Below are 20,463 nucleotides of genomic sequence, written 5' to 3'. Positions count from 1 at the left end.
GCAGGCCAGTTTAGTCCCCGGACTCTTTTACTATGGAGCCATGCAGTTTTAATATGTGCAGAAAGCAGTTTGGCGTTGTCTTCCTGAAAGAAGGTAGGCCTTCCCTGAAAAAATATTTTCTCTGGATGGCAATATATTGCTCTGAAACATGTATATATCATTCAGCATTAGCAATGCCTTCCTAGATGTACAAGCTACCCATGTTGTGTGCATGAATGCACCTTCATACCATCACAGATGCTGGCTTTTGAACTGTGCACTGATAACAAGCCGGATGGTCCCGCTCCTCTTTAGCCCAGAGGACGTGGTGTCCATGATTTCTAAAAAGAATTTGTACTTTTGATTCATCAGACCTTGGGACAATTTTCCACTTCGTCTCAGTCCATTGTAAAAGAACTTGGGCCCACAGAAGGTGATGTTGTTTATGGATATTGTTTATATATGGTTTTAATTTGCATTTGTGGATGCAGTAATGAACTGTTTTCACAGACAGTGATTTTCTGAAGTGTTCCTGAGCCCATACAGTGATTTCCACTCCAGACACATGTCTACTTTTAATGCAATGTTGCCCGAGGGCCTGAAGATCACAGGCATCCAATGTCAGTTTTCAGCCTTGTCTTTTGCATATAGAGATTTCTTCAGATTCTCTGAAACTTTTAATGATATTATGTACCATAAATGATGTGATCCCAAATTCTGTGCAATTTTACACTGAGGAATGTTATTCTTAAATTGTTGCACTGTTTGCCCATGCAGTCTTTTACAGAGTGGTGAACCCCTCCCCAGCTTTACTTCTCAGAGACTCAGCTTCTCTGGCAGGGGCGGATCCAGGAAAATGGGAGGGGGGCATCAACCCAGTAAGTCCAGGGGTCCGTGGGCTGCCAGAGGCCCATGGAAACGCTGCAGTTTTTAAATGCCCGGAGATGCATTTTGAGCTGTCAGAGACATGTTGTAAATGAAATCTCTTAAAGAAAATCATCCATCCATTATCTGTAGCCACTTATCCTGTACAGGGTCGCAGGCAAGCTGGAGCCTATCCCAGCTGACTATGGGCTAGAGACGGCGTACACCCTGGACAAGTCACCAGGTTATTGCAGGGCTAACACACACACACACACACACACACACACACACACACACACACTTACAGTCAATTTAGAGCCACCAATTAGCCTAACCTGCATGTCTTTGGACTGTGGGGGAAACCGGAGCACCCAGAGGAAACCCACACAGACACAGGGAAAACATGCAAACTCCACAAAGAAAGGCACTTGTTAGCCACTGGGCTCAAACCTAGGACCTTCTTGCTGTAAGGCAACAGTGCTAACCACGACACCACCATGCTGCCCTTAAAGAAAATTACTACATCAAAAATGTTTTAAAACTAGGAACTTTCAAAATTATTAGTCACTGAAAATGATATTGTCAGAGTTGCAGGTATATACACAGAACATAATTGCAACTGCTACTGTATATGGTAATATTTATGAAAATTGCATTGTCATATAATGCATTACCACAGGACACGCTACAGTGTAATAAACTGACCACAAAACACATATCAATAAATTATTATTATTTCAGCAACTGCAATCTGAGCTCCTGCTTAGGACATTCAATGTACATACAATGTCTTGCAAAAGTATTCATCCCCCTTCGTGTTTGTCCTGTTTTGTCACATTACAAGCTGGAATTAAAATGGATTTTCCAGGGGTTAGCACCATTTGATTTACACAACGTGCCTACCACTTTAAAGGTGAAAATTGTCATTTTATTGTGACGCAAACAATAATTACAATGAAAAAACAAATCTAGAGTGGCTATTCACTCTATTCACCCCCCAAAGTCACTTACTTTTGCTGCAATTACAGCTGCAAGTCTCTTGGGATATGTCTCTATTAGTTTAGCACATCTAGCCACTGGGAATTTTGCCCATTTCTCAAGGCAAAATGGCTCCAACTCCTTCAAGTTAGATGGATTACTTTGGTATACAGCAATCTTCAAGTTATGCCATATATTCTCAATTGGATTGAGGTCCGGGCTTTGATTAGGCCTTTCCAAGACATTTAAATGTTTCCCTTTAAACCATTCCAGTGTAGTTTTAGCAGTATGTTTAGGGTCATTGTCCTGCTGGAACATGAACCTTTGTCCCGGTCTTAAACCTCTGGCTAACTCAAACACGTTGTCCTCCAGAATTGTCCTGTATTTAGTGCCATCCATCTTTCCTTCAGTCCTGACCAGCTTTCCTGTCCCTGCAGATGAAAAATATCCCCACAGTATGATAATGCCACCACCACCATGCTTCACTGTAGGAATGGCGTTCTCAGGGTGTTGGGTTTGCACCACACATGGCATTTCCCATGATGGCCAAAAAGATTAATTTTAGTCTCATTTGACCAGAGAATCTTCTTCCACGTGTTTGAGGAGTCTGCCACATGCTGTTGGGCAAACTCCAAATGTGTTTTCTTAAGCAATAACTTTTTCTGGCCACTCTTCCACAAAGCCCCACTCTGTGGAGTGTATGGCTTAAAGTGGTCCTATGGACAGATACTCCCATCTCCACTGTGGATCTCTGTAGTTCCTTTAGTGTTATCTTTGGTGTCTTTCTTGCATCTCTGATGAATGCCCTCCTTGCCCGGTCTGTGAATTTTGGTGGGTGGCCTTCTGTTGTCAGGTTTGTAGTGGTGACATATTCTTTCCATTTTGCTTCAATGGGTTTAATGGTGCTCCCTGGGATATTCAAAGTTTGGGAAATTTATTATAACCCAACCCTGATCTATGCTTCCTCACAACTTTGTCTCTGACCTGTTTGGAGTGCTCCTTGGTTTTCATGTTGCTTACTTAGTAGTGTTGCAGAGTCAGGGTCCTTCCAGAACAGGTTGATTTATACAGACATCATGTGACACTTTGATTGCACCCAGGTGGATCTTACTCAACTAATTATGTGACTTATGAAGTGAATTGGTTGGACCAGCTCTTATTTAGGAGTTTCATATGAAAGGGGGTGAATACCTATGCACACTCCAGATTTCTGTTTTTTCATCTTAATTATTGTTTGTGTCACAATAAAACAACAATTTGCACATTTAAAGTGGTAGGCATGTTGTATAAATCAAATGGTGCTCAAACACGACAAACAGGACAAACACGAAGATGGATGAATACTTTTGCAAGACACTGTGAATATACCCAGGTAAACTGAGGTAATGTAAATGGCCACTTAAGACAGCGCTTAATACCGAGATAACTATAAACAAAGACTGCAAGAGTTGCATGTCTATAATACAAAGTCAGTAACTGCAATCTGAGCTCCTGAGTCTAATAGACTGAGATAACTATACAATGATTGTGTGAGTTGCATGTGAAGAAGTCCTATAATAAGTCTTAGTTCTCAAGACTCAGGGGATTTCAAGCAGATTTTTTTCAGAACCGTTGCAAAAATCAACATCTTTCACAGACCTATCCAGCTGCTGTCATAAAAATCAAAGTGAGGCTCACCCCCAAAACAGCATATGTACCATGTACATGCGCAGGATATAGTAAGTACAGGGATACCCTATTAATGAATACGATCAGTAGCCAAACAGCCGACATGTGTGTGTATGCAGTAAGCCTGCTGCAGCATCTTATCATTTTGGCTTGTGAACATGCATGTTAACGATGCCATAAACATAAAAGGATGGCAAACACCCTTTACATGTAGTCTACAATGCAGTCCGGGAATACAGTATGTTATTATGTTGATGCACGAAGTTCCAGTGCCCTGTTAAAGTCCAACAGGACTCGCCCAGCTTGCTTTTCACTGCATTCATGTCACAAGCAAAAGCTAGGACCTACTATTAAATATAAATTTCTACAATTTATAAATATAAACAATTTATACAATTTATAAATTTATGAATATAAACTCTTCAGCTCAATCCCACATAATGATTTATTTTGTTTATTTTTTAAACCTTATTAATTAAATAAAAAATTGATACCAATTAACCAAATTAGTTTTTTTGTAGCATTATACAACTTTTTCAGTCTTATGTTGCCCGTCCTAACTTTTCTGAAACATGTTGCTGACATCAAATTCAAAATGATCATATATTTAAAACAAATAAATAAATAAATAAATAAATAAATAAATAAATAAATAAATAAAATTTCTCAGTTTCAACATTTGATATATTGTCTTCATACTATTTTCAATAGGGTTTCCATGAATTGCAAATCTTTACATTCTGTTTTTATTGATGTTTTACACAGTGTCCCTTTTTTTTAATTATGGTTGTATTAGGAAGGGATACTGGCCTCCTTCCAGTCAGAGCCATCACTCTTTGAAGGCCTGCTTAAAAGATTTTTAACTCTCCAAGTAAACTTCTTTCTATGAGGATCAAATTGTATGCATCCTGGTGATTGAAATCAAAATGCTATTAGTAATATTGGATCCATTTCTATATAATTTCCTTGTCATTTATTATATAAAAGAGGAAAAAATGTATTAAGTAGGCCATAAGACATCACTACATATTCCTAATGAAATTAAACATACTTCTTATTCTTTTATCTTTGCTAACTGCTTTATCTTGGTCAGGGTCACTGTGGTATAAGCGTGAAAACACCCTGGATGGGATGCCAGTGCATTTCAGGGTATCAGAGCACACACATTCATCTACTCATTCACAACTATGAACAAATTAGAGAAGTTAATTCACCTACCAGCATGTTTTTAGGATTTGGGTGGAAACCCATGCGAACTAAGGGAGAATTTTCAAAACTCCACACAGCTGAGCTCAGGTTCGAAATTGGATCGCCCAGCTCATGCTGACCATAGTAGACAGTTATACACTGCACTGTAATTGATGCATTTCACAAGCATTTCTCTCTAGAGTTTTACTTTGAGCAGGAACACCTATGATTTGTAATTAAAATAGGTAAAAATCTTACCTTTGGCTGGAAGACATCTGATTTATGGGCAAACAGATGGTGTTATATATATTCTATAGTTAGCTGTCTTATTTGTGTGGCCATATTACAGCCAGCCTTGCATTACTAGTGAAACCATGGCAACAGCCTACTAGCAAACAGCACAGAACAATGAGTGATGCAATTCGAAAAATTGCTGCCAATATGGTAAAATTTTAACAATAGTCCAGGACTGGAACCCACAAACAGGAATTGAATGATACCGTATGTAATTGTGGAATGGGTAGTAATGTTCACCATAAGTTGTGGACAGTGACCACATTGGAGTTTGTCCATTTTTGCCTTGCTGATCATTGATCATTGACAGACCATTTTCTAGTTATTCCCTGTGATACATTCTCAGCACCATAGACTCACTCCACCCTTTGTGTGCTGCCAGTTTTCTGCAGTTTTTAAATGTCACATATCCCATGTAATGGCTTGTAAATAGACAACTGAATACTGCCATGAAATGACTGCAAAATGGTGCTTCTGAATTTAATACATCATATGTACAGGAACTTAGGACAAGATTTGACCCTTTGCATATTCCATGCTTACATGCTTTGCATCCGACATTACAGTAAAAGCTTACCTCTTTTAGGCTCACCCAGATGATGCCTGCAGCAACAAGTTTGAGGCTATGGAGTTCTAGCAATCTCCAGCAAAACTCTTGACCCTTAGTTAACCACAGCAGAGCATGTAGCATGAACGAGTTTATCCAATCCACCACTAAAAACCATTTGTTCACTGTTGATTCTAAAATACACAGACAGACATAAAAGTTAAATGTGCATCTCATTGCTTTCAGTGAGTGTTAGTCAACTAATTTCCCATCGTGTTAAAGCAAAGTGCATTATGTAGAGGATCACAGGCAAAACACCTGTGAAATGATACTAATATCAGTTCATCTAAATTCTTACCTGTTTTTTGTGTCTCTCCTTCTTCTTCATCCTTAACTGATGTGGGATTCAGTTCTAAGCTGCCCAATAGATCATCCCCATCTGCACTCAACTGCTCCTTTACCAGCCTACCACAGAGCAGGTTATTTTATGATATTACAAATATTACAACTTAGCATTTATAAAATAAAACAATACAATATAAACAAATATTTACCGGTTTTGGAATTTTTCAATGTTGTCTTTTATCCTGAAACAAATAAAGGTTATTTTCTGAACAAATACTTTTGAAGAAATATGAATAACAGAGTACCACATATATTACATATCAAACATATTCTGAAATGGAAGTAGCACTTTTGCCCAACAGTTACAGCATAATTGGTTATTCATTATGAATGGTGACAGTGAGATTTTTCACTTATCAACAATATACCAATCGTGTCTTTATGTCTTTCCTGCCCATAAAGGAATACATTTCATTTTAACTGAAAAACACAGTTGGGACCCAACAAAAAAGTTGTAGGCATTGATGTGGTTTTTATGGTCATGCAGGCTGGGGATCTGATTTGACGCAGATATGAAGAAAGATCATCTTCTGATGTACAACTGGCCTTTACTTATTCATAAAATTTTCCATTAGTTTTCATATGCTTCTTTATCCTTATAATGGTCACGATTATTTAAATCTATAATGGTCATGATTTATATATATATATATATATATATATATATATATATATATATATATATATATATATATATATACATACAGTGGTGCTTGAAAGTTTGTGAACCCTTTAGAATTTTCTATATTTCTGCATAAATATGATCTAAAACATCATCAGATTTTCATACAAGTCCTAAAAGTAGATAAAGAGAACGCAGTTAAACAAATGAGACAAAAATATTATACTTGGTAATTTATTTATTGAGGAAAACGATCCAATATTATATATCTGTGAGTGACAAAAGTATGTGAACCTCTAGGATTAGCAGTTTATTTGAAGGTGAAATTAGAGTCAGGTGTTTTCAATCAATGGGATGACAATCAGGTGTGAGTGGGCACCCTGTTTTATTTAAAGAACAGGGATCTATCAAAGTCTGATCTTCACAACACATGTTTGTGGAAGTGTATCATGGCAGGAACAAAGGAGATTTCTGAGGACCTCAGAAAAAGCGTTGTTGATGCTCATCAGGCTGGAGAAGGTTACAAAACCATCTCTAAAGAGTTTGGACTCCACCAATCCACAGTCAGACAGATTGTGTACAAATGGAGGAAATTCAAGACCATTGTTACCCTCCCCAGGAGTGGTCCACCAACAAAGATCACTCCAAGAGCAAGGTGTGTAATAGTCAGTGAGGTCACAAAGGACCCCAGAGTAACTTCTAAGCAACTGAAGGCCTCTCTCACATTGGCTAATGTTAATGTTCATGAGTCCACCATCAGGAGAACACTGAACAACAATGGTGTGCATGGCAGGGTTGCAAGGAGAAAGGCACTGCTCTCCAAAAAGAACATTGCTGCTCGTCTGCAGTTTGCTAAAGATCACGTGCACAAGCCAGAAGGCTATTGGAAAAATGTTTTGTGGACAGATGAGACCAAAATAGAACTTTTTGGTTTAAATGAGAAGCGTTATGTTTGGAGAGAGGAAAACACTGCATTCCAGCATAAGAACCTGATCCCATCTGTGAAACATGATGGTGGTATTATCATGGTTTGGGCCTGTTTTGCTGCATCTGGGCCAGGATGGCTTGCCATCATTGATGGAACAATGAATTCTGAATTATACCAGCAAATTCTAAAGGAAAATGTCAGGACATCTGTCCATGAACTGAATCTCAAGAGAAGGTGAGTCATGCAGCAAGACAACGACCCAAAGCACACAAGTCATTCTACCAAAGAATGGTTAAAGAAGAATAAAGTTAATGTTTTGGAATGGCCAAGTCAAAGTCCTGACCTTAAGCCAATCGAAATGTTGTGGAAGGACCTGAAGTGAGCAGTTCATGTGAGGAAACCCACCAACATCCCAGAGTTGAAGCTGTTCTGTATGGAGGAATGGGCTAAAATTCCTCCAAGCCGGTGTGCAGGACTGATCAACAGTTACCAGAAACATTTAGTTGCAGTTATTGCTGCACAAGGGGGTCACACCAGATACTGAAAGCAAAGGTTCACATACTTTTGCCACTCACAGATATGTAATATTGGATAATTTTCCTCAATAAATAAATGACCAAGTATAATATTTTTGTCTCATTTGTTCAACTGGGTTCTCTTTGTCTACTTTTAGGACTTGTGTGAAAATCTGATGATGTTTTAGGTCATAGTTATGCAGAAACATAGAAAATTCTAAAGGGTTCACAAACTTTCAAGCACCACTGTATGTATATATATATATATATATATATATATATATATATATATATATATACACACACACACACACACACACACACACACACACACATTTTTGAAAGATATATAACACTATGTTTATTAGAAATTATTGGGGTGAAACTGATTGGTCAAACTTTCTGTGTGAATAAGCAGGGTTAGTCAGAATTACTTCAGGACCAGACAGGAGTGTGATTAAACAGGAAGTACTGCACACACTTCTATCCCTATGGAATCAGATTTGTGCCTTGATAGATTTTGGTTTGTCTGTACTGAAGAAGGATGAATTGATAAAGTATGAGTGATCTGGAAATATATGTCATCTGCCACCTAGGAGATTCTGCGTCACAGACTGGTCCAGGAGCAACAATCACTGACACAGACACAGCAGTTCAGAGATGTTTCTCATGTTACTGAAGAACAAACATGAGTATATATCCACATTCAGGAGTGTAGTGTAGCTATATGACTGGAAAATGTAGTGGCTCCTCACATGCGCAAAGCAGAGCCCCATACAAATGCATTGACCTAATTTTTGATGGCTTTGACCATATGATGTCTATACATACAAACGAACATACAAACGACGAACATGTACCACCCCAGGGAACCCGACCGTAAGTGCAAGACAACGTATCTCAAACACTTTACCACCGGACAATGAACTTTGTATGTTTATTTACATAAGCTAGATGGGTTTTTATCCAGCGGTTATTTTTAATTTGCTTTTTAAAAAATAACATAGAATTATTTACGAACACATTTTACTGAAAATATTCATGACACTTTCATATAAAACTAGAGCGGTGGCTAAAATTATCGATAGTCCATAATTATCGACACCTTTTCAGATTTACCAATAAAAAACAATTTTACAAAGGTGAGTTTAAGTTACAACAGTTATTATTGGTTAATTAATCAACCAGAAGACCCCCCCTTGCCCCTTGATCTTGTCGTCTGATGACACAGCTCGTTACCTGAGATGCAATTCATTTTTTTTAGGCACGATCAGCAATTTGAGGAAAACCCAGACATTATCATTGCAGGTAAGCATGGTGGAAAGATCATGGACATGTTTTTACTTATCAAATTCACCACTATTTCATGATATCCTTGTGGAAACCTACTTTGTTTCTTATTCTTTCATCTGACATCGCCATTTTGTATCTAAACGCACGTTTGAGAAATCACATGAAGTGTCAATAATAGTGATCACTTTCACCAGTGTCCACCATTATCAACACCCTGTGGAATTAAGTGATATTTACAACTGTCATGTATCAATCTTTGTGTAATATTGTTGAAGTAGATGAAGTACTTTAAACAAATAAAAGTGCTGTGATTTATAATGCATTTTTTTCTGATTCATAACAGAATGGAATGCTTCTAGAGTATTTGGAATCCTACTGCAATAAATAGATTTAGACCAAATTCATTCATTCATTCATTCATTCATTCATTCATTCATTATCTCTAGCCGCTTTATCCTTCTACAGGGTCGCAGGCAAGCTGGAGCCTATCCCAGCTGACTATGGGCGAAAGGCGGGGTACACCCTGGACAAGTCGCCAGGTCATCACAGGGCTGACACATAGACAACCATTCACACTCACATTCACACCTACGGTCAATTTAGAGTCACCAGTTAACCTAACCTGCATGTCTTTGGACTGTGGGGGAAACCGGAGCACCCGGAGGAAACCCACGCGGACACGGGGAGAACATGCAAACTCCGCACAGAAAGGCCCTCGCCGGCCCCGGGGCTCGAACCCAGGACCTTCTTGCTGTGAGGCGACAGCGCTAACCACTACACCACCGTGCCGCCTAGACCAAATTCCTGGCATGTAATTTTTTTTACATGCTTGAAATATTCAGATTTTTCTATCCCATTCAGAAAATATATTTTTTATGAAGTTAGTTGTAAATATCTACCATATATTACAACATCAGTAGACATTTTATATTTTGAGATGTAAATTTAAAATCTCAATTTAAAAAAATTCACTTGTTTGAAAATACTGATGCTTTACCAATCTGAACCTAATTGTAACGAATTAGAGCATTGTTTGAATTATTGGTAAACCACAAAACTAGAAATTAATACAAACAACAATGAATAACAAAATGTGATCTACAAAAATACTTAGAAAGTGGGTAGAAAGTGGAACAAAAAGATTTTCTGACACAGGTTAAACATCATCAGTTCATTTGTTTACAAACATTAGAATTACTTCCTCGTTTACGTAAGCACCAACATCAATACAGTATATTTAAATAAAAGATATTTTGTACTAAATATAAGTCTGTAAAACAAATTTTAAATAAAAATTATGTTTTGTTATTACCACATACCAATTTAAAAAAAAAATTATGAATAATCACCTGGATGTCGATAATTTTGGAATGGTGTCGATAACTGTAGACAAAGGTGTACATTTTTGTGGAACAGTATCACGTGATCTGAAATGCTAAGTAATCAGGAAGCAACTCATTTTTTTCCAGTGGCAGTTTGAGTAATTATTTGTGCACAGTTTACATATTGAAAGTCTTTTCTACTTTTGCAATGGCCAAAAGCTCATTAAGATGTTGATAACTTTAGCCGCTGCTCTAGTTAAAACAGTTTTACTAGTCCAGTAGCTCCTTGGAGAATTGACAGTTTCTGTCATGTAAGGGCAGTAGACAGATGTAAGTGCAGGAAGAGTGTAGAGGAAAATCTAATTTTTAGATTATTCTTGTGCTTTTAGTGATCTTTAGAAAGGTAAGCTTCAGAGACACTGTGTAGGGGAAAAATATAATTTTTAGAGAACTTGTGCCTCTTAGATACGTAGAAGGTCAGATACTGTGTCTCATGTTTATATAAGATGAAGAATGCTGTTTGTGTTCTATTTTCTAGGTTAGTAAAACGTGTACATGCCGAGACAGTGTTTAATGATAGATAGGGTGCCAAGGCTGGACACCCTGAGATTAAGAAGATATCTGTTGTGCTACTGTGCTATTTTGACGAGTACAGTGGTGCTTTTTAAAATTTGTGAACCCTTTGGAATTTTCTATATTTCTGAATAAATATGACCTAAGACAACATCAGATTTTCACACAAGTCCTAAAAGTAGATAAAGAGAACCAGAGGTGGAAAAACTGGATTGACAAAGTAAAAGTCCTGCTTAGGTTTTCCTTCTGCCTGTGCTCTCAACACAGGTGATTTCACCAATTAGCTCATCAACCTGGCTTAGGGGATGTGGTAATTAGGATCAGCTGGTTCACTGAATTGGCTGGAGCAAAAATGTGGCAGGGTTTTTACTTTCTGCACCCGGGTTTTTCCACCTCTGAAGAGAACCCAGTTAAACAAATGATACAAAAATATTATACTTGGTCATTTATTTATTGAGGAAAATGATCCAATATTACATATCTGTGAGTGGCAAAAGTATGTGAACCTTTGCTTTCAGTATCTGGTGTGACCCCCTTGTGCAGCAATAACTGCAACTAAACATTTCCGGTAACCGTTGATCAGTCCTGCACACCGGCTTGGAGGAATTTTAGCCCATTCCTCCATACAGGACAGCTTCAACTCTGGGATGTTGGGGGGTTTCCTCATATGAACCGCTCATTTCAGGTCCTTCCACAACATTTCAACTGGATTAAGGTCAAGACTTTGACTATCCAGAACATTAACTTTATTCTTCTTTACCCATTCTTTGGTAGAATGACTTGTGTGCTTTGGGTTGTTGTCTTGCTGCATGACCCACCCTCTCTTCAGTTCATGTGTTAGGGTTTTGCTGGGAATCGAACCCGGATCGCTGGTGTAGTGATCCAGCAAACACCCACTAGGCCACCAGGGGAATGACTCAAGTACAGAGGCGTGAGTAGAGTATCAAAAAACAGTTTAATTACAATATATACAATCCAGGGCAAAAAACAAAAAAGTATAATCCAAAGGTTCAAAGTCCAAAAAATGAGAAAAGAAGAGGCCAAATGCAAAACGCTCAGAAGATCCAAAAAGGTAGTACAAAGTCCAAAGAAAAGAAAAGGCAAAATGCAAAATGCTCAGAAGATCCAAAAGGGTAGAACAAATCCAAAGAAAACAAAATGCCAAAAAAATACAAGAGCATAAGCAAGGTACACGGGAAAGAGGAAACAAACCACAGGTAGCACAAAGACTCCGTGACTAGGGACCAAACTGAGGGAGTATATATATACACAAAATTAATGGGAAACAGGTGACACTGATGAGGACAAACAGGCAATCAACACAAACACAAAACACAGGAACAGTGGTGGCCTCTAGAGGCCAAAACAAACAAGACAAGATAAGGAAATAACAGCGGCCTCTAGAGGCCAAAACAGTCCCAGTCCTAACATCATGGACAGATGTACTGACATTTTCCTTTAGAATTCGCTGGTATAATTCAGAATTCATTCTTCCATCAATGATGGTAAGCTGTCCTGGCCCAGATGCATCAAAACAGGCCCAAACCATGATACTACCACCACCATGTTTCACAGATGGGATAAGGTTCTTATGCTGGAATGCAGTCTTTTCCTTTCTCCAAACAACGCTTCTCATTTAAACCAAAAAGTTCTATTGTGGTCTCATCCATCCAAAAAACATTTTTCCAATAGCCTTCTGGCTTGTCCACATGATCTTTAGCCAACTGCAGACGAGCAGCAATGTTCTTTTTGGAGAGTAGTGGCTTTCTCCTTGCAACCCTGCCATGCACACCATTGTTGTTCAGTGTTCTCCTGATGGTAGACTCATGAACATTAACATTAGCCAATATGAGAGAGGGCTTCAGTTGCTTAGACATTACCCTGGGGTCCTTTGTGACCTTGCCGACTATTACACACCTTGCTCTTGGAGTGATCTTTGTTGGTCAACCATTCCTGGGGAGGGTAACAATGGTCTTGAATTTCCTCCATTTGTATACAATCTGTCTGACTGTGGATTGGTGGGGTTCAAGCTCTTTAGAGATGGTTTTGTAACCTTTTCCAGCCTGATGAGCATCAACAACTCTTTTTCTGAGGTCCTCAGAAATCTCCTTTGTTCATGCCATGATACACTTCCACAAACATGTGTTGTGAAGATCAGACTTTGATAGATCCCTGTTCTTTAAATAAAACAGGGTGCCCACTCACACCTGATTGTCATCCCATTGATTGAAAACACCTGACTCTAATTTCACTTTCAAATTAACTGCTAATCCTAGAGGTTAACATACTTTTGTCACTCACAGATGTATGTAATATTGAATCATTTTCCTCAATAAATAAATCGCCAAGTATAATATTTTTGTCTCATTTGTTTAACTGGGTTCTCTTTATCTACTTTTAGGACTTGTGTGAAAATCTGATGATGTTTTAGGTCATGTTTATGCAGAAATATAGAACATTCTAAAGGGTTCACAAACTGTATATGATGATGGGTCTGGAAAGGCAGAGTGCTCTTCTTTGGGTGAAATTCTTTCATTCGAGAAAGCCCCCTTGCAAGTGGTATACTTTGAATTGATCTTTTCAATAAATTCATATTTCTGTTTGTTTCTTCCTAACAGCCTGGAGTTTTATTACACTTTTCCACCACAAAAGTTTTATTAAAAACACACCGGCAAAAAGATCCAAAACAAAAACAAAGGCAGAGTCAAAAAAACAGGCACTGGTCAAGTGAGGCACAGACAGGATATCAGAAGTAATACAATATGTACCTCCCAAAAAACAGAAACAGGGTCAAAACCAGAAAAGTGATACAAAATACAAGGCTTTCACAAAGGCTACATCCACACGACAACGGCAACAAGATTTTTTTTTAGCGGGTAAAAAAAATATCGCGTCCACATGGGCAACGGATCAGTAAAATATCAGGTACATATGGTAATGCAATGCTTGCTGAAAACGATGCAATACACATGCCACACCTCTACATGCGCTGTAAGACGGTCCCATCAGAGACACCAGAACAATAGAAGAAGTAGGACGCATGTGCATAAACCCCTTCTTCTACCCGGCGTGAATGAGTGAGTGCTGCTTGTTCTAGTCATGTGGTTGTGACATCATCGTAAACAAATTCATTCTACTAATGACTTCGCAACAGTGCCATTGCCAGATTTTTCCACTCTGGAAACCGTTCTCAAAAAATATCGTTTTGGGGCACCCAAAACGCCAGTGCCGTGTGGACGCCAGGCCGAAACGATAAAAAATTTTATCGGATTCACCTGAATCCTTTGCCGTGTGGACAGGGCCAAAGTCTCTGTATTAATGAGAGTCCTTATATGTATGCACTGTGATTATGCTCTAATTAGGAACAGGTGCATGCTAATTAATCCTAACGGTATGCACGCACTTTGCAATCTGTGGCTGCGCACGCCGAGCTCCAACACGCATGGCAGTGACAGTTGTAACCAGACAACTGTTTGACATATCAAGTTTGATTTTCAATTGTAACTATATAATAAGGATGTAAAGTGAAAGCATTGGTTTACTGCTGTCTACCCAACACCCATCAGAGTCACACTACAATAAATTTTGTGGTGTTGTTTCTGGCTCACGTTATGTGGTGTCAAAGAAATAAATAAATATGTATTCATAACTGTGATGCACATCTCACAATTGGTATCACTGTCACAAGACAATGCAGCAATTTATTGACGTGAAATACATTATATTACACAATTCAGTGGTTCATATGCTATAATGTTATTATTCTATTCAGGTTGATTTTGTGCCCTTGCAAATATTTTGCTCATAGGAACTCCACTTTTAAGCAGTACCTGAATAGAGGATATTACATGGTGGCATGGAGATATTAAGTTTATCTTTGAGGGGTAAATATACAGTTAGGTCCATATATATTTGGACACTGATGCAAATTTTCTTTTTTTACCTGTTTACTGAAACATATTCAAGTTATAGTTATATAATGGACATGGACAAAGTCCAGACTTTCAGCTTTCATTTGAGAATATCCACTGTTACGTTCCCTGTGGCAAATAGGGGATGGGGGAAAGCAACAGAGATAAACCAAAAAGACCCGGGAGGAAAAAGAGGACAAGGAGGCGGACTCAGGGCCGAAATGGAAACCGTTTTTATTCGCAAAATAGAAAAAACAACTAAAGTCACTGGTCTCCAGACAAAGGAAAAACAAACACAAGAACCAGGTTTTCCCACCAAAACTACAACAAACGAACCACAACCAAACAGGTCAGAGATTACGCATGCTCCTTTCCCCTGAAAGGAGCAGAACACTCTCTCTAGATGCAGCTCACAACTCTCTCTCCCAACTGTCACCGCCACAGCCCACCGGCTTACACACTCTCTCGAGAGGCGTCTCCCTCTCACTTTTAACATGGCCCCTCAATGAGGTGAGTGGGAACAGCTGCGTATAGGAGGAAGGGGCGTCTACCTGAGAGAGAGAGAGAGAGAGAGAGAGAGACACATGCACCCACACACAACCACACACGACCCCTGGCACCAGGGTCGTAACACCCCCACCCATAAAAAACAAACCCCAGTTTGTTTAGGAAAGTGGTAGAGAACACAGGTTTACAGTTTTCAATCTCTTACCTCACCCACGAGAGAGAGCGTCAGCTACTACATTATCAACTCCGTTTTTGTGTTTAATCTCAATGTTGTACCCCTGCACCAACAAAGACCAATGCATCAGCCGTTGGTTATGGTTATACATCTGGGCCAGAAACACGAGGGGATTATGGTCAGTGTACACGGTCACTGGGAGTGTACTTGAGCCTACATAGACCTCGAAGTGCTGCAAAGCAAGTAACATGGCTAGGGTTTCCTTCTCAATGGTGGAGTAGTTCAGCTGATGGGGTTTGAATTTTGCAGAGAAGAAACACACTGGGTGAGGAACCCCGCTACCACCACTCTGGAGCAACACAGCACCGGCCCCGGATGCACTAGTGTCAACTTCTAGCTGGAAGGGAAGAGAGAAGTTAGGTGCAGCAAGTACAGGGGCACTACACAAGAGAGATTTAGCAGCTTCGAAAGCATACTGACACTCTGTGGTCCACACAAAAGGGACATTCGGGCTACACAGAGTAGTAAGAGGGGTGACTACAACAGAGAAATTTTTACTGAAGCACCGATAATAGCCTGTCATGCCCAAAAAACGGCACAACTCATGCCTGGTGGTGGGAACTGGGTAAGCTACCACAGCCATGATTTTAGCCTCCACCAGTTGGACCCGCCCCTGCCCCACCTGTTTACCCAGATAGGTGACGGTAGCCTTGCAAAATTTACACTTGGCAAGATTGAGAGACAGATTCGCTTCCGCCAGCCGCTGAAATACTGTCCTCAAGATGGACAGGTGGCTCGACCACTTACTAGAGTACACCACCACGTCATCAAGATACACATTACACTGTGGAACATCACCCAATACTTTGTGCATTAAGCGCTGGAAAGTAGTGGGCGTGTTCTTTAACCCAAATGCCATGACTGTGTACTGCATGAAGTGGTCGGGGGTCACAAAAGCCAAGATGTCAGACACTCGGGGTGTTAGCGGGACCTGCCAGTACCCTTTTAAGAGATCTAACTTGGTGATGTAAGTGGCCGGACCAATGCTGTCCACGCAGTCATCAATACGGGGCAAAGGGAAACTGTCTGACATCGTGGCCGCATTTACCCTCCTAAAATCGGTACAGAAACGGGGCATTCCATCAGCTTTTGGCACTAACAAACACAGGGAACTCCAGGGGCTGCGACTAGGCTCAGCTAAACCATTTTCCACCAGGTACTCCACCTCAGCCTTCATTAGCTGATGCTTATCTACTGAGCATCGGTAGGCATGTTGCTTAATAGGGGCAGCCCCCCCCACATCAATATCATGCTGCAATACCTTGGTACGAGATGGCACATCCCCAAGCAAAGTGGGAAAGGACTGAAACAAGCTCAGAATTTCATATCGCTGTTCGGCCGGGAGGTAAGAAAGACGGGAGTCAGCATCCGACAGAAACTCAGAATTTGTTAATTTACCACTCTGTTGGCCACCAGAGGGCACATTGAGTCCGTCATCTGCCGGTACCTCAGCATGCACCAGGGAAGCCGGCTGCCCAGCACTGCCCCGCACCTGAGACAGGTTTCTGGGAAATAAGGTTTCAACATGTTTACATGACACAGTCGTGTTTTACGTCTATGTTCAGGGGTACGGATGATATAATCCATGTTCGATGCCCTTTTGTCTATCACATACGGACCCAGAAACCGGGCAGTGAGAGCAGAACCAAGCACCGGCAGCAACACAAGCACTTGATCACCAGGGTGGAATTGGTGCACCACCGCATTACGGTCATACCACCTCTTCATATCCCCCTGGGAAGTGGGAGAGGGCTTCCCTCACCAGCGAGGTGGCGCTATGTAATCGGGCTCTGCACTGTGACACAAAATCTAAAACATTGGTTTCAGGAGGGGAACTGGTCGTGAACTGGTCCTGCAACACTTTCAAGGGGCCACGTATATTGTGGCCAAACACCAGCTCAGACGGACTAAACCCAACTGACTCCTGCTTAGCATCACGGATAGCAAAGAGCATAAACGGCAGCCCCTCATCCCAATCTTTCCCTGATTCGTAGCAATATTTCTGCAACATCGATTTCAAGGTTTGGTGCCATCGCTCCAGCACACCCTGTGACTCTGGGTGGTAAGTGCTACTTATGGAATGGGAAATCCCCAGTGACTGCAGGGCCTGTCGGAATGTTTTTGACATAAAATTCGTGCCTTGATCCGTCTGCACGATACATGGGAGGCCAAAAGTGGTGAAGAACTTTAGGAGGGCTTTACTCACCACCGATGCAGTAATTTTCCGAAGGGGAATGGCTTCAGGAAAACGAGTCACAAGGCATATCACCATCAATAGGAACTGGTTACCGGATTTAGTTTTTGGTAGGGGACCCACACAGTCTACAATAACATGCTCAAACGGCGTGCCGACAGCGGGAATGGAACACAGCAGGGCTGGAGGAACCTTTTGATTTGGTTTACCAGTTATCTGGCATGTGTGACACGTTCGGCAAAAACAGGCTACATCCGCTTTCATTCCGGGCCAAAAGAAATGTTTTAGGACCCGATCATACGTCTTAGTCACCCCCAGGTGACCAGACCACAGATGCTCATGGGCCAACGACAACACATGCTGCCTACAACCCTCCGGAATCACTATTTGATGGACCGACCCCCAGTCCTCATCCACCCCTCCCGGTCGAGGAACCCACCTCTGCACCAGCAAGCCATCATCCAGTAAGTACAATGATTTTCTTTTATCTCCGTGATTGCCATCACCAACAGCAGCAAAACACTTTTCCAGAGAGGGGTCAGCCTTCTGGGCTTTTATAAGGGTGTCCCGATTTAGTGGCAGGGTGACATCAGGAGCGGTGACCGTCTCCGCTACTTCTGTCAACTCAACAGAAGGGGGCAGCTTGTCCTCAAACAGGGTGGTAACGAACAGAGAGTCAGACAGGTTAACTTCCTTACCTTGCTTATGGGCCTGAGCTCTGGTCAAAACACTGATGCCGAACACATCTGGGTGTTTTTCAGTTAAGACATCAGGCTCATGAACAGAGATAGGGACACTCACGACTTCTGGAGGAGGGTAAACTTTCCCACTCGCCATGTCATTCCCCATAATGAATTCAACACCTTCTATAGGGAAAGAGGCGCGAGCAGCCACCGAAAAGAAACCAGTCACTAACTGCGATCGCACATGGACGCGGTGGAGGGGCGCAGGCACAAAACTCATCCCAATCCCCCTAACCACAGCACTCACATCACAGGCAGACTCTTTATTCAAAGGTAAAACGCTGGATAGTATAAATGACTGGGAACCACCAGTGTCACGGAGGATGGTAACCGGACACTGATCCTCCACTCTACCCGTGAGTGACACAAACCCACGAGAAATGAACAGTTTAAAACATTCATCTGACTTGGGTATGACAGGACACTGACTGATCGGAGACGAGGCCACCATTTTAATCAGACCCACTCCTTTTGGTGGTTTCGGCACAGCCCCCTGCTGCCTCCACTTCAGCACCTCACAGTCAGCGACCAGGTGGCCCAGCTTGAGGCAATAAAAGCAGGGCTTTCCCCCTCTTGGGCCCTGAGCAGGTGGACTGGCATGGGGAGCTGGACCCACCGGCGAGTCAACAGCCTTGCGGGAAAAGGTGCGGGTGGAAAAGGGGTCATGCCGGTTGAAGTTGGTTTTGTGCATCAGCGAGAACTCATCTGCCAGCACTGCAGCCTGCTGCAGTGTTGACACTTTTCACTCATTTAAGTATGTAACAATTCGGTCGGAGACACAGTTCTTGAACTCTTCCACCAGCACCAGTTCCTGCAAGGAGGCTACATTCCCAACCTTACATGCCGCACACCACCTGTCAAACAACACGCCCTTTTCCTGGGTGAAGTCGGCATAAGTTTGGATATGCTTTTTCCTGAGCCCCCTGAAGCGTTGGTGGTACGCCTCTGGCACCAGCTCATATGCCCGCAGGACAGCTCCTTTAAGTTTATCATATTCTAGGCTATCAGTAACCGAGAGCGACGCGCAAGCTTCTTGGGCTTTACCACTTAGCTTGCACTGTAGTAAAACTGCCCACACCTCCTGTGGCCAGCTTAATGCCATGGCGATTCGCTCGAATGCACTAAAATAGGTCTCAACCTCGGCCTCGCGGAACACCGGGACCAGGGGAATGTTTTTACCTACATCAAAGCCCCTTCCGGTCAGAGATGGCGGCGACTTGGTCACCACCCTCGACCCTGTCTGCAGTTCTAACTGCCTCATTTTAATTGCCGTATCTGCCTCCAGTTTCCTCAATTCCAACTCCCTCCGAAGTTGGAATTCCCTCTCACGCTCCTCCTTCTCCAGCTGGAGGCGAGCGAGGCGAATCTTCAGCCAAGCGTCAATCTTCAAACCAGGGGAGGACTCGACTGAAAAGGGGTCAAATTGCAGCAGAGTGACTGGCTTCTTTTCCCCCAGCACACAGGAGCGAGGAGTCAACCCAGCCGGCTGGGCCTCAGCCGGCTCCTCCAAAGGAGAAGAGGGGTGTCTCACCACAACATTTGTCTCCCTGATACCACTTGGGAATTCCCCGGGCACCGGGCTAAGCACCCCCTTAGCCACTAGAGCCTCCGCAACCGCAGCCTTCAGGTCACACTTAAGGAGAGAAAATGGGACGGAGACACCATAGTGCCTGGCGATTTCAAATAGGTCCCGTTTC

General features: G+C 41.5%; 1 protein-coding gene across 1 annotated transcript in view; it reads right to left on the bottom strand.

Annotated features, from left to right (window-relative positions):
* Positions 1-20,463, bottom strand: part of si:dkey-11f4.7 (piezo-type mechanosensitive ion channel component 2) — a 278,704-nt gene that overhangs the window by 105,292 nt on the left and 152,949 nt on the right. Inside the window, exons 19-21 of the mRNA XM_060932701.1 lie at positions 6,073-6,105; positions 5,877-5,983; positions 5,549-5,712 (exon numbers count right to left, since the gene is read on the bottom strand). Coding sequence (XP_060788684.1) covers positions 5,549-5,712; positions 5,877-5,983; positions 6,073-6,105 — 304 coding nt within the window. The remainder of the gene's footprint in view (positions 1-5,548; positions 5,713-5,876; positions 5,984-6,072; positions 6,106-20,463) is intronic.

Source organism: Neoarius graeffei, chromosome 10, assembly GCF_027579695.1.
Source record: "Neoarius graeffei isolate fNeoGra1 chromosome 10, fNeoGra1.pri, whole genome shotgun sequence".
Classification (NCBI taxonomy): Eukaryota; Metazoa; Chordata; class Actinopteri; order Siluriformes; family Ariidae; genus Neoarius; species Neoarius graeffei.
Note: the sequence above shows the minus strand (reverse complement) of the source record. Positions and strands in the feature narration are given on the sequence as shown.